General features: G+C 38.2%; 1 protein-coding gene across 24 annotated transcripts in view; it reads right to left on the reverse strand.

Annotated features, from left to right (window-relative positions):
* Positions 1-291: 291 nt before the first annotated feature.
* The window catches only part of SNAP91 (synaptosome associated protein 91), a gene marked incomplete at both ends in the record, with an annotated part of 67,739 nt that continues 54,740 nt past the window's right edge, over positions 292-13,290 (reverse strand). For 16 of the 24 annotated variants that reach the window (XM_084283957.1, XM_084283956.1, XM_084283953.1 and 13 more), the window contains 7 exons: positions 292-384; positions 3,395-3,499; positions 3,574-3,657; positions 6,674-6,785; positions 8,056-8,086; positions 9,431-9,580; positions 10,864-11,001. In XM_084283957.1, coding sequence (XP_084140083.1) covers positions 292-384; positions 3,395-3,499; positions 3,574-3,657; positions 6,674-6,785; positions 8,056-8,086; positions 9,431-9,580; positions 10,864-11,001 — 713 coding nt within the window. Of the gene's footprint in view, positions 385-3,394; positions 3,500-3,573; positions 3,658-5,765; positions 5,790-6,673; positions 6,786-8,055; positions 8,087-9,430; positions 9,581-10,863; positions 11,002-13,290 lie in introns of all 24 variants that reach the window. The other 8 variants (XM_084283947.1, XM_084283964.1, XM_084283950.1 and 5 more) reach the window with 3 other exon arrangements.

A 13,290-nucleotide genomic window follows, 5' to 3' on the forward strand; every position in this document is an offset into this window, starting at 1 on the left:
AGAAGCAGGGCAAAATGGAAATCATAGACTGAAGATAACTTTTCTGGTCAGCAACTTTCAGAAAAGAAAAAAAAAAAAAAAGTAGTCAAAAGTCAAGCTTTCAGGCTAAAATTAAAAATACAGACATAATTCAGTTTTCTGCTTAAGTCACCACACTACCAGTGTGTGTTCCTGCCCATCTCTGAAGCTACAATTCTATCAGCCATGTTTAACCTACCAGACTAATCAACATCTGTGTGCCAGATATGTACTACAGCGTAACATGCAGGCAGTCACAGAATACCTTATCGTTTACAAGAAATCCTTGATGTTAAGATCCGCTAATGGGTCCTTTGTTGGAGGTTTCTTGGGACTCTGAGTAGCAGGAGTTGGGCTTGGAGAAAGCTAACAGATGCCAGACGGGAAGGCAGAAAAAAAACAAAGCAGACAAGGATACACAGTCATTAGGTAAGTATAGCTGGGTCTCACACAAACACACTGCAAGCACATGAAGCTCTATGTTATTGCTAAACTCAGCGTGTTGCCATTTTTCCCAAGCATTGTTTAATCTCTGTCCTTACTACAGAGCTAACAATGCTTGGCTGATGTAATGCACAAGGCCAAAGACATTGCATATACTAGTCAGCACAGCTGTAAATCACTCTCAGCCTGTAAGAAAGAACACTGTTAGGATTATCAACCCAGACAGAGGTTAAGCAATTGTTAGATATTAAACACCAAGGCCCAGAATAAGCTGAATGTGTGCAGCAGAGTACATCTGAAAATCCCAGCAACTGGCATTTAAATACAACTTGTTCTACATTGGTAATATGAATAAAAGCTCAAAGAGTGCTGCACATGTAACTATATGTATACTTGATTCCACCTTTTGTGGTCATAAAATCAATTATTCCATAGAAAGTATCTGTTTTTCATGTTCCTTGCAATCCTTTTCACTAGTGAGCCAAATAGTTCTCTCATCCTGACCTTACTCCCCACCACCGCCACCTTACCCAGGACACTAGGCACCTTGATTACCACCCTACTCTGAGAAAAAATTGTGTCTTCCATAATACTATTCTTGATATCTATGTGAACAGACAGTTTAAGGCGGCAGGAAATGACCAAGTACATGAAAGGCATAGCTTTAATACCTACAACTTCTCAATTAGAGCAGTTTCAAGTTCTTCCCACGTCTACAAAGAAAACCTGGAGATACTTAAACAGGAATGTGTTTCCTTACTTAAGGAGCGTAGTTTGCTACAGGATGATTGTTTGATTTAAGGTTTGGAAAAAAAAAAAAGAAGAAAAAAAAAAAAAAAAAAAAAAAAAGAAGGTTGAGTAATTTTAAGTGTTAAAAATTATATTTTAGAGCCAGAGCATGAACTTCTACCTCCTACCTCATTTCAAAGATAAGATGGACTTCTGACTTGCCCAGAAGCAAAGTACTGCAAATAATTTGGTCCCTGCCTCCACTCTGGAAAGGGCCTTTCCTTTTCAGAGTTACAACAAACTAAACTCTACTTTGGAGAAATAGCCTGGAACAACTATCATGGCTTATGTTGCATCACCTAGCGGCCATCCATCAGCTAAAAACTTTGCGTCAGAGTGGATACTGAGTGCTACATTTCCAATCTCATTAGCTTCCAGTTAGAGGGAATCCTTGGTTCAACAGGATGGATGTCATGTCTCCATTCACTCAACCTACTTCATCATTAATTACTCCATTATTTTTTTGTTATATTAATGAAGGACCCTGGCAGCTGATAAGTCTGTGTTTCCTTGTTACTAGCCTAATGCATTTTGATAAGGGCAATCACACAGTTACTACAATCCGCTCTTAAAGATTACCATAAATTTATTTTTTTTTTTTGATCCATTTTTAAGCCTGCTAAGATTGTACTCTTTGGTGGCAGCATGGTAAATAGGCAGCTGCATGACGTGGAACAGGCTGGAACAGATGGTTTTCTAAGTGACAAATGTAATGTGAGAGTACTACAGCAGTTCTCTACCTTGTTTTGGGAGCTAGAGACCACTCTGCAGTCATTCACTATTTTTTACCTCCTTATTAATAATCATCTTCTCAGATTATGTTGTTCTGCTTTAAAGTATCAGTACATACAAATCTGCAGGATAATATCCAGAGGTAACTTCTACATATATTGATCAAGCGTAAAACAGGATAGGTGACAGAAAAAGAGGCAATGGGAACAATCTGAAACACAGGAGGTTCCTCCTAAGCATGAGGAAGCACTTATTTACTGTGCAGGTGATGGAGCACTGGCACAGATTGACCAGAGAGCTTGTGGAGTCTTTGTCCTTAGACAAAAAGTGGTCTACACATGGTCCTGAGAAGCCTGATTGAGCAGAGGAATTGGACAAGAAGACTTCCACAGGGTCCTTCAAGCTTCAGCTATTCTGTGATTCATGCAGAATTGCTGCTAAGCAAAGACAGTCTCATTAAATGAATAAGGAACTCCCTGCACACATCAAATACCAGAGAATTCTCATGCACAGAAATTTATGCTAAAGATTCTCCATCTGTCAAGCAATTTAGAGACCCAACACATAGTTTAATTACTATGCTAGTTCTCTAAGAACAGGTTTGCTTTGGTTGTGTGCGTCCAAGTTTATGTCCCCTGTATATCTAAATATGTGATAGTCACAGTGTCAGACTAGATAAAGCACATACTTTAAGTACATGAAAAATGAAGCATTGCCATGTATCTCTCACTTAAAAAAAAAAAAAAAGAGTAACTGAAGTTCAAAACCTTTCATTCACATTCTTCCACATTAGTCTAGGTTACAGGAAAAATTCTACCCCAAATTATTTAAATTTGCACACTGCAGTGAAAAACCTGCTCTGAACTCTCCAATTTTATGTACACTATGGTAATTCATATTTTAATGCAGTCATTTTGCAGTGAAATAAACCCAGCATGCTACTAGCCTAAAGCAGTTCAACTTGCATTTACTAAGGAACAGCTGTCAAAGAACTTGAGACCTCAGCTTGCTCATAAGCAGGTCAGTTTTCTGTAGAATCCTCTTGGTGGGCTCGGAGGGAAGATGCAGAGCACAACTCTAGTAAACTTTGTCAAGCTCTGTACAGAATACAATTGTCAAACAGCTCCACTTTCAAGTTTACTCAGCCTCCCACTCCCCCTCCCACCCAAAGACATCTTGGTGTAGTTAGGTGCAGGAGACTTTCTGAACCTGTTCCATTGGTCTCGTAAAAGGCAAATGAACAAAAGAAAAAAAAAAATCAAGGTAGTTCATGTGATCAATTGCAAGTCAGGCAGCTGACACTGCAAGAAATCCCATTTACAAACCTACAGCTAGAATTTGAACTGAGATAATGTACACACAATTCCCTTCTAGCGATACGGCTAACAGTTCATCTAACACTAACACTCACTTGTACACCAGGGCCAGCGGCAGCTCCAAATGGTGGCCTCATCATAGGTTGCCCATACATAACTGGCTGCTGGGGCATCATGGGTACGCCCGCTCCTGCTGGGGGCTGTAAATTAAAGCAGTGTGATTAGGTTTCTGGATTAAGAAGGGAGAGCCATGTAACAAAAGAAAGAGACTCACCATCCCAAATGCTGCTCCTGGCTGTGCGACAGGTGGAGCACCTCCTGTGGGAGGAACACCACTTGCTGGAGGCACGGCTCCTGTCTAAAAATAAAAATTAAAAAAAAACAAACAAAAAAAAAAAAAAAAAAAAAAAACAGCTTAAAAAAAAAAGAAGGTAAGAATGTCTGTAACACATAATACCTAATCTCAAAACCATGATGCTTCTGAAGAATGAGAGAATTGAATCAGTCCTTACACTGATGTTCAGTTTTCTTCGTCATAAGAAAGCCAATGTGACAGTCTCAATTCTCTTAATGAATGGAGTTCATTTTCTGAATGCAACTCAAAATAGACCCAAGAAAATTCATACTTTTCTCCTTCTTCTACACAAGGTAAAAAGCATACCGATTTTGTAATTGATAGCCAACACAGCATTGCACTTGCTATAGCACTGATTTTAATATAACTTTAAGCTAGCAATGCCTAGCTTAAGCAGAGTGTAAAGTTAAATGAAGTAATTGCTATAGTTATTAGTTTCCAGTAAAAAAGAATAGTATTTTTATGCAGTGAGATTCATTTAGTCAAAAACTAAATTCGCACACTTAAACCAGAATCACAACTGTTACAAACTTTACAAAGGGAAGTTGAACTTGTTATACAATGGATTTTCAAATAAAACATAAGCGCAGAAAAGCAATATTTTACCAGGATTCAGGAGGAGAGAAATGTTAGTTTAGTAGTGGACATACAGCACAATTAAAACAGTACCTTTGTACTTGGCCACCTCAGTTACCTAGCAGAACCTATACATCATCCCTTTTGGTTCCCTTGCCTGTAATTTCCCATGCACAGTCTCCCTATGGCCTGGAAAGCAGGCAAGTCTCTCCTTTTTGCAGAAGTATATTCAATACAAACAGTGCTTAAACTCTTGCTAAGAACTTTAAAGAGAGGCAGGAAACATTCAAAGAAGGGATTTAAAGATGGTGGTAGGATTTTTAGGAACCTCATTACTGCTACCATGCAGCCTAAGTATATTGGCACAATTTCCCAAGCTATTACAGAAGTCATAATGCCATGACTGAGCCTTTAAATCCTGAATGCCTATCTTGAGTCAGTTATGTCCCACCATGCTTGCAGAGCTGTCAGCATGCTTACAGTTGACAGCACAGAAACATCTCTGGATATATGCAAGAATTATTCACTACACAATCCACTTCTACAAAGGCTGCATTTAGTGCCCTTCCCTGATCCTTGCTTCAAGACTAAAATATACCAGTTTCTTAGGAAACATTAGACTAGTCAGGATAACCCATTCCAGATTTATTGAACAATAGTAATTGGCAAGAAAGGGTTGAATGCTTATGAACCTTTTTCCAGTTTTACTGTGAGCACTTCAATTATTGCACTATCAGTTCAGCTGTCCTCAAGCTAAGAAAAAGATCTGGACATTTGGCTATGGGAAGCAAGGAATAGAAAGACATGGGCTAATGACATCAGATAAGCACCCTAAAGCTATCTGAGTCCAGCCAAAGAACCACATCTTAGTTCAGAATTCAGTCCATCACATGCCGAGACACAAACTGAACATGCTTTTGCATCAAAGTGCTCAGGTCATTCAAGGGAATGGGCTTTTGTGAAATTCTGCTGATTTTAATCCAGAAGCTGAAAGGTCATAAGGAAGGGAAGAAGTGACCAAAATTCAAGTGTCTCAAATTCAAGGTTCAACTATGATGTGAAGGAATGATTCATTTTGGTCTTAATATTTACTTTTTCCTGTGGTTTTCAAAAACACCTAGGTGCAGATGTAGAAGAAATGCATGTAACACGCAAATTTCTCAAAATACTATCAAAACCAGCATTCCAGAAAGGATAGTTACCTATCAGATGGTAAAACTACTACCAGCTGAGACTGATATTACAGGAGTTAGAAAGTTCAGATAGTACAAGTCACCTGATCATTCACATCTAAGTATAGCACAGATAGTTTGAAGCCATTGTTTTTGAGATTACTAAGCGTGAACAGTTAAGCACCCACTAGTACCATACATTGCTTGAGGACTGTCTGCTGGATGGACAATCCAAAAAGAGCTGTGTTAGGTAGCTTCTAGATAGTTTTAAGCCAGCTGTAATAACTGCAGTGCTGGTGAGCTGCTGTTAGTATCTTCATGTTTAGCAAGTATAAAAAGCGATCAAAAAAATTTTTCACTTACACTGTACAGTATTGTCCAGCCTCTCTATTAAGAAAAAAAGTTAACATTACAACTAATACATTCAATGAAGTATCAACCTCAGGGAATTCTTGCACCTTCCGTTAGGTCAAGGAACAAACTGGAACATGCTTAAAGTTACATTAACCTTTGAATGTGTCAGCAGGAACTGAGCCAGTCATGCTCGCCCTGACAGTCCTCTCCTTTCACCTCCACCCCACTTTTTTCCAACAGAGGCTGTTTTATGCCCTGCATAGCTTTGATGACGTATGACCTTTCTTTAGATTACCTCTGTAGATCACTCATGATAAGTTGCTCTTGAGCCAAGTTAGTGTCTTCGGGTATATTCTGCAGGGAAATCTTAACCTTTCCAAAAGACTGCTTTTACTGGGCGAAAGAAGCTACACCCTTCTACTACTCTAACAAAAAACATCTGGTTAGTCTGAATACCATGTAGTCTTTTGATCTACTTCATTCAGGAAAGCTTGAATCAAGAACAAGCTTGAGAAAAAAACTTCTCTCCTTCCAGTACTTCAGCTTTGGATAAATATCATTGTGCCTTGGACAGTCTACCTGGACCTGGTGCTGGTCAAGACCTATAGGGGTAACCACACACTGTTCTTAGAAATGTCCACAGACATTAAGAGTATATGTAAAGTCATTTTTTGTTTGTTTGTTTGTTTTGGAAGACACACAAAAAAGCAGTCTTTATTTACAGCCAGTTGTCACTGGGTTCAAGTCAATCTGGTCTTAAAAACGTTTCTTGACACAACCATATAATTTATAACAAAGCAAACTCTTTAGCTGAAACAAACAGGAGTAGTATCTACAAACACATAAAAATTCTTAAAAAAAATAGTCTTAAAATAGTGAGGTTTCATACTGGTGGTATTGATGGATTAAACACCTACCAATGGACCACTTGGGACGCCGCCAGTTGACCATGTTGCAGGTGCTACCTTTGGTTGCCAGTTGGCTCCTCCTGTTAGCTTTTTCTCTCCAGCATTCCACTGAAGATCTCCCCTAGTAGAGAGGGAGAGAGACAGAGCTATTCTTTGCATACCCTCACAGTGAAAATGAAAATCAATTGCAGTGTACGTTAACTTTAAGCCTGCAGCTACATTAGTTTATGGTATATGCAGTTTAAGTTATTAACAGAAAGATACACTTTTAGTACGCAGTTTCAAGGATTGTTAGTGGTAAACACCACTACATTCTACACTGAAGTCAGTTACATGGTTATGGCCTTTGTGGTGAGAATTAAAGAGTTGTTTTACTTAGTATTGATTGAACGTAACATATTATTGCATATACCCTTGTAGGAAGTAGGAAGAGGGACTGCTACTGCCTATTCTACTGGGGCCAGGCAGTAGAGCTGCCTGATAGAAGTCTTTGAAAGGTCATTTCATTGCTGGAAATCTTGCTCAGACAGAAGAAGGAAGAAAGCATTCAGTTCTGAAAAAAGTTGATAGATACAAGAAAAACAAATCATTAACAGAATAAAAGGTCTGTTTCAAAACTGGGTTTTGCTAGAGGCTGCTTTATCCGGAATAAGCTACACTCTTAGAATGAAGTAGACTGAGGGAAGCTAAGTATGGGGAATAAACTTTATGATGTGTTTACTTATTTCCCTCCTATCATCTCTGCAGAGGTGCAAGACATCTTGAAGTACACACATCATAAAATAGTCTTGGATACAGAGGAAGACTCAGCACAGAAGTAAGCAATTGGTTAGCTTAAGACAATCAAAAACAGTGTAATGTTTTCAATATTTCTTCTTGCAAAAAGAAGCTTTTCACTGCATGGAATCAACTTCTTTTCTATTTTACAAATATTCCAATGCCTACACGATAAGCACATCCAGCGTCTGTAAAAAGATAACAAAACTATTACATATTAGCCTAAATAATGAGGAGAGCTATTCAATTTATTATCTGGACAATTCATTTGGAAATCAGCTACCCAATATGAAGACAGTGATTTATATATACATATATATTTTTAGAAACTCAGATTAAAGCCAGCAAGTTTAAAAGCTATATCAGGAACAATTAATATTAATTATTCATTGAATCTGTACAGAACAGAATACACTTCCCAGAATTTTTATGAAGTGCTCAGTTTCGGTTAAGGAGGCTAGGAGGGGGGTACTGGGATGTGACCGATTCATAGATCCTAATAAACATGGAAATCAATGTAAGACTACAAAACAGACTTGAACATCTTTTTTTTTTTTTTTTATATATATATATATATAAACATATATATATATTTAATTAAATGTTGAACTTACTTTTTTGAAGTGGTGCCAGAAATTCCAAGATCTGAAAGTTATAAGAAAAAAAGGAAAGTCACATGTCTAATAAATTAAAGTGCATTAAAGTAATAGCTCACGTTTCATTGTACATGGGCTTATACAGAATAATGGCGTTCTGGCTGTCTCCATTTAGACAGCACTAGCACAGCATAAGACATAGCTACAGGACAATCTTATGAGGAACCCTATGGGTGTCTTATACTTGAAGAAGCCATTTTTGCTCTATAAGCAAACCAAAGTGACAATGTATTTAGGTCTACAAAATGTTATTTAAGAGCACCAAAACTATTTACCATGAATGGTAGCATTAGTTTCTGTTCTTCATGTTATATGCTGAACTATTAAATTATTTTACTCATACAGATAAAACTCAGTGTTATTTGGAAGCTCTACAGTTTTATCTGTTTTATCATGCACGTGCACTCCAAGTAGTTTCCTTAATTACTCTCTGAAAGAAGTTTTAGGCTAAGTTTTAAAAAAACTCTCTTCTCACATGATCGGTATGAGTCCTGCAAAAAGTCAAATTGCTAAGTGCAATTATTTACTCCCCCAAACCAGGATATACCAAATGATGTGCAGAAGATTTTTCAAGTGATTAAAACTCTTGCTGACTTCTAAACACAGTTATTTCTCTCCACACCAAGAAAAATAGTATGCATCTTCAGATCAGTTATATCTTTGCTGTGTTTACATATAGGAACAGAATATTCTTTTTACACAGTATTGCTACTACAACTTCAGTACTATTGTAACTTAGCCTAGGTGGGTCTACGTTAGGTTTGTACAGGTGCTGGTGCTACTGATCTATAGTTATAAAGGTTATCTCTGTTATAGGAAAGAACCTGTTGTTGTTTAGCATTTCAAGAACATTTTTTGGGAAGTTCACTGTCTGAGAGACCATCTGTTCTTGGCTATTGTTCTCACTTCACCCCACTGCTACTTCTGTTCTCACTAAGCAACAAGTCAGCTATTGTCTTCATGAACTTTTCTGACTAAATTCCATAGTGCTACCAGATGCTTTGGACAGTTTTCACCATTCCAGCTGTTATTACTTGGGGGCCCACCCATCAAGAGTCTGATGTGCCCATTAGTGTCCCAGGATGCTCACATGTTACCAATCATACTTAGTAAATAGATCCTGCTATTTGGCTCAGATTCTGGAGACAATGAGGGACAAGCTATGACCCCAGCTACCTGAATCAGGCCCTACTTCTGCCTATAGCTGCCCTGATCTCCCTGCGGAAATAAAAGGGCATTGGTAGAAGAAAGATAAAATGGACAGCTGTTTGGATCTACAAACAAAAACTATCATTGTATGCCACATCACTTAAAACAGAAATGTGTCACTTACTGCCTACTAAGTTTGCAAGAGATGAATCAAGATCACTTCCGAGTCCTTTGCTTGCTGCTGAAGGAGTGACTGTTGCTGTAGCTGCAGGAGCTATAGACTGACCAGAAGGAACCATAGTTGGCATAAGAAGATCACCTAAGCCATCAAACACTGGAAGGGAAAGGAGAGTTGTTAAAGAATAGCAGCTCTGGTAAGAAAAACACTACCAGCCACTTTGATGTTGGTCCAACAAATGTAGTACAGACAACAATGTCACAAGTCTTACCAAAACATAGTTTGACATTAAAAGTAATGCCAACAAGGGCATGCATGTCATTTTACTATACACTGAATGTACAGTAACCCTGAAAGAGCTATACCAATGAAAACTAATATGACAGGACATGCCTGAAAGCACTTTAATTGGAGAGCTGAATCTACAAAGATACAGCACTGCTTCCACATAACACTATTTTTCTTACAGACATCCTTAGAGAGATGTCAGATGCACACACATTTGTCAGGAGATATTCATTTAAAGTCTTTTAAAATGAACATCTTGCCACAGACACCAGTCAGATTTATGGCAAAGGCAGTCTTATACCTTGACATTTTATGGCAACAGGATTAAAACAGTCTCAGGATATTACTATTCACTTGCAAGCAGAGGGGAGTTAGGAAAGCCTACTAACATCTCATAAGATCAGAAGGAATGAGAACCATCCACACTGACAGAGCTAGTCTCCTTAGTCCATCTATCTATCTCTGAAACTAATTTTTTAGATCTCTTGAAGTCAAACAGCCTGGTACATCTCATGCCAGCATTATCTTCTGATCTCTATTTGAGGTACATGCTAACGTTAAGTCAACAGAAAGGGGTAGCATGTGCACTGGCAAGCAACCAAATAACCAACCACGCAGCAGTACTACTTTGACCTTTTTCTTGTAAAGTTGCAGAACTCACCAATTTTAAGTTTGTAGCAAGGACCCAGCATGGAAAGTACAGAATGGAAGAGATACAAACAAAATGATAGCAGTGATGAAAGTTTAAGCTTATAGTCAGGCAAAGAACATGACCTTGGTCTCAGTTTTGTGTAACTTCAGGTGCCATGCAAGCTTAAGAACAGTTTCAGCAGCAACAGCAAGATGACTTGGCTATATAATTGATTTACAGAAAAGTATTGTCCTTGAGTAATTCCTGATTTGTGCCATGAAGCGCATGCAAGGATGATGTTCACACTAGTTTGGTTTGTATTGTCATGGTAGAATAAAAGATGGGTACAGAGAGCTCTTGGGCACACACTTGTCTAAACACAACCTTGAGTTCTTCCAGCAGAGAAGGAAGAGGGAAATTGTTTTTATTGTTTGCATTCAGAACCTAAATATGGTGTCATTAACTCATCTAACACACAAAACACATTAGGAAATTAACAGGAAGAAAACCTTCAGCTCACCTGATGCATCAAATGAACTGCCAGTCGTTGGAGCTGTTGTTCCAAAAGCTGCGTCAAAGTTAGGCTGTAGTAAGCTTGTTTGAGCTGGAGTGACCGGGGATGGTGATGGAGAAGGAGCAATAAAAGACCCTCCAAAGCCTTGAAAAAGTTACATAAGAGAGATGTGGACATTAGAATCAGTTTTGATGGTCTGTGTTTAACAAAAGCTCAACCTGTAGAAGGCAGAATTATAAAAGCAGTGCTTACTAGACCATTGCGAACAGCTCGCTACTACACAAGCATCCTTTGTATGCCAGATATGATCCAAGAAATGTATGCTTTTTTCAGGAGTTACCAGTAAAAATTTTAATGTCCATTGTTTAGGTATCTGCAGAGGCAGACAGAGTACACAGTTCTTCTAGTACTATATGCTACAGTTTTAATTAAGTAAACTCTCAGGTAGAAAGCAACAAAAAAGAATTAGTTCAGAAAGGAAAGAGAAACAGAGGAGTAGCCTGAGAAGAACATATGATCACAGTTTAATGGACACAACTACTTTGGAATCCCAGTTCAGAAGGCAGTGTTTTAATCATCCAGTTTAGCCTCTCACTATCTTAAAACATACTGGTCTGCCTGAAGATGTCTTCACACTGCCATCTACCACTCCCTCCTCCTCCCAAAGCAGGATCAAGAGTATACACAAAATAAATAAATCCTAATCATTCAGATTCTCCAGCCTTTAGCAATTTATTCCCTTGCTTTACTATTCTTAAATTCCCTCCTTTGTCCACTATAAAATTTGATCTCCCTTGCAATTTAAGCTTATTTGTATTATCTACAGACTCTAGAAACTGTTTAAATATGCAAAGACTGTAAAAAAAAAAAAAAAAAAAAAAAACAACAACAACAAAACGACCAAGAACAAAATCAAACAAAAACAAAAACAAAACAACAGACATATGACATATGACACCTCCTCAATTCTCTTTAGTCTACCGGCCAGTCCTCTTTCTTATTCAATCTTTTATTGACTGATTCCTGAGACCTCCATACTCCTTCAGTCTCTCAGCCTTGCTTTTTCCCAGCTGCCCTGCTGCCCTCGCATTAGGTGGATCAGTTCTGAGCTCACCACTCCAACTGAAACTATGATAATACATGAAGCAGACCACTGCACATTCTACAGGCTGTAATTTTCCCCCTATATCAGAGTAGGAAGCATATTATTTTCCCACAGCTGAACATAAGATGGTGACATGCCAGTGCTCTACCACTGCCTGTAGCTTCTTTTCAGGGACATTCCTGCCTTTGCAGTCTACTGTCATTTCCTCAGTTAATCATCATTGCCCCAAACCAGAAGCTTGCATGTTTACCCATTTGAAAATCCTTCTTCAGATCATTTTCTCTAATATGCAGAGACCATTTTAAGTTCTCATCTGACAAATACAGCTTTTTTCATGTGTGTGGAATCTCATAAATTAAGGATGCTATTTCAACAATCCTATTGTTGAAATTAAATACCATAAAGACATCAGTTTAGAAGGGATTATCTAATTACATTTATCTTCTAATGCTGCTTTGACTTTTTACTTAAATAGTTAGTATCACTCACTTAAGCAGTCAGCTAATTCCTTTCTTCCTCATCTTTCTTCAACTTACATTTAGTGGTAACCAAACACCAGTTCAGTGGGGAAGAAAGCACTGAAGAGTTTCTAACCCCTTGTTAGTTTTTATCAAAAACCTCTTTCCGTGATCACAGGGTCTATTAACTACAGCATATTATGCAGACATCTCACAAGCTGTGACAATAGCACATTTCCCATCTATGAAACCAAGCACCTCACAGACATTTAGCTACAAGACAGGTTAGCACTCAATGTAGAGGATTTATGCTCAAATTGTGAATATCAATTATATCAAATGTCACTGTGATACCTTAAATAATCTCCCCCCAAATTCTGGTTTCTCAGAGATTGAAAACTAAACACCAAACATTTAACAAATGTAGAAAGGACAGGAAAAAAAAGTTTATATATGCACCTGATGAACCAGCCCTACTTACAGGCAGATTCATATTTTAGAAGAGAAAGGATATCTAGAATAGCTAATCCTGTTCAAAACAAAATCCTCAGCAGGGAAACGAGTGCTGTGCCATCACTTGGTCCTGGCCATATTCCAGCAGCTTGCTGTACCATCAGAAGAAAGACTTTAATTGTAGAGCTATGCTAACAACTACACTGGCCCTGGACACACCTGGGAAAGTTCAGCAAATCCAACTGTGCACTGCTGGCCCAGGAGAGCACAACCTGATTAGAAAGACCTCAAAGAACATCATCCTTCAGCTAAAGTTTGCCAGATTGCAGGCAGTGACACTTTGATCATAATTTAAACTAGATGACTAGGTGACTTAAACTAGTCCCTTTAGAGTAGTCCCTAATCTATTGCACTGGA

The sequence above is a fragment of the Netta rufina genome (assembly GCF_964035555.1).
Source record: "Netta rufina genome assembly, chromosome: 3".
NCBI classification, from domain to species: Eukaryota; Metazoa; Chordata; class Aves; order Anseriformes; family Anatidae; genus Netta; species Netta rufina.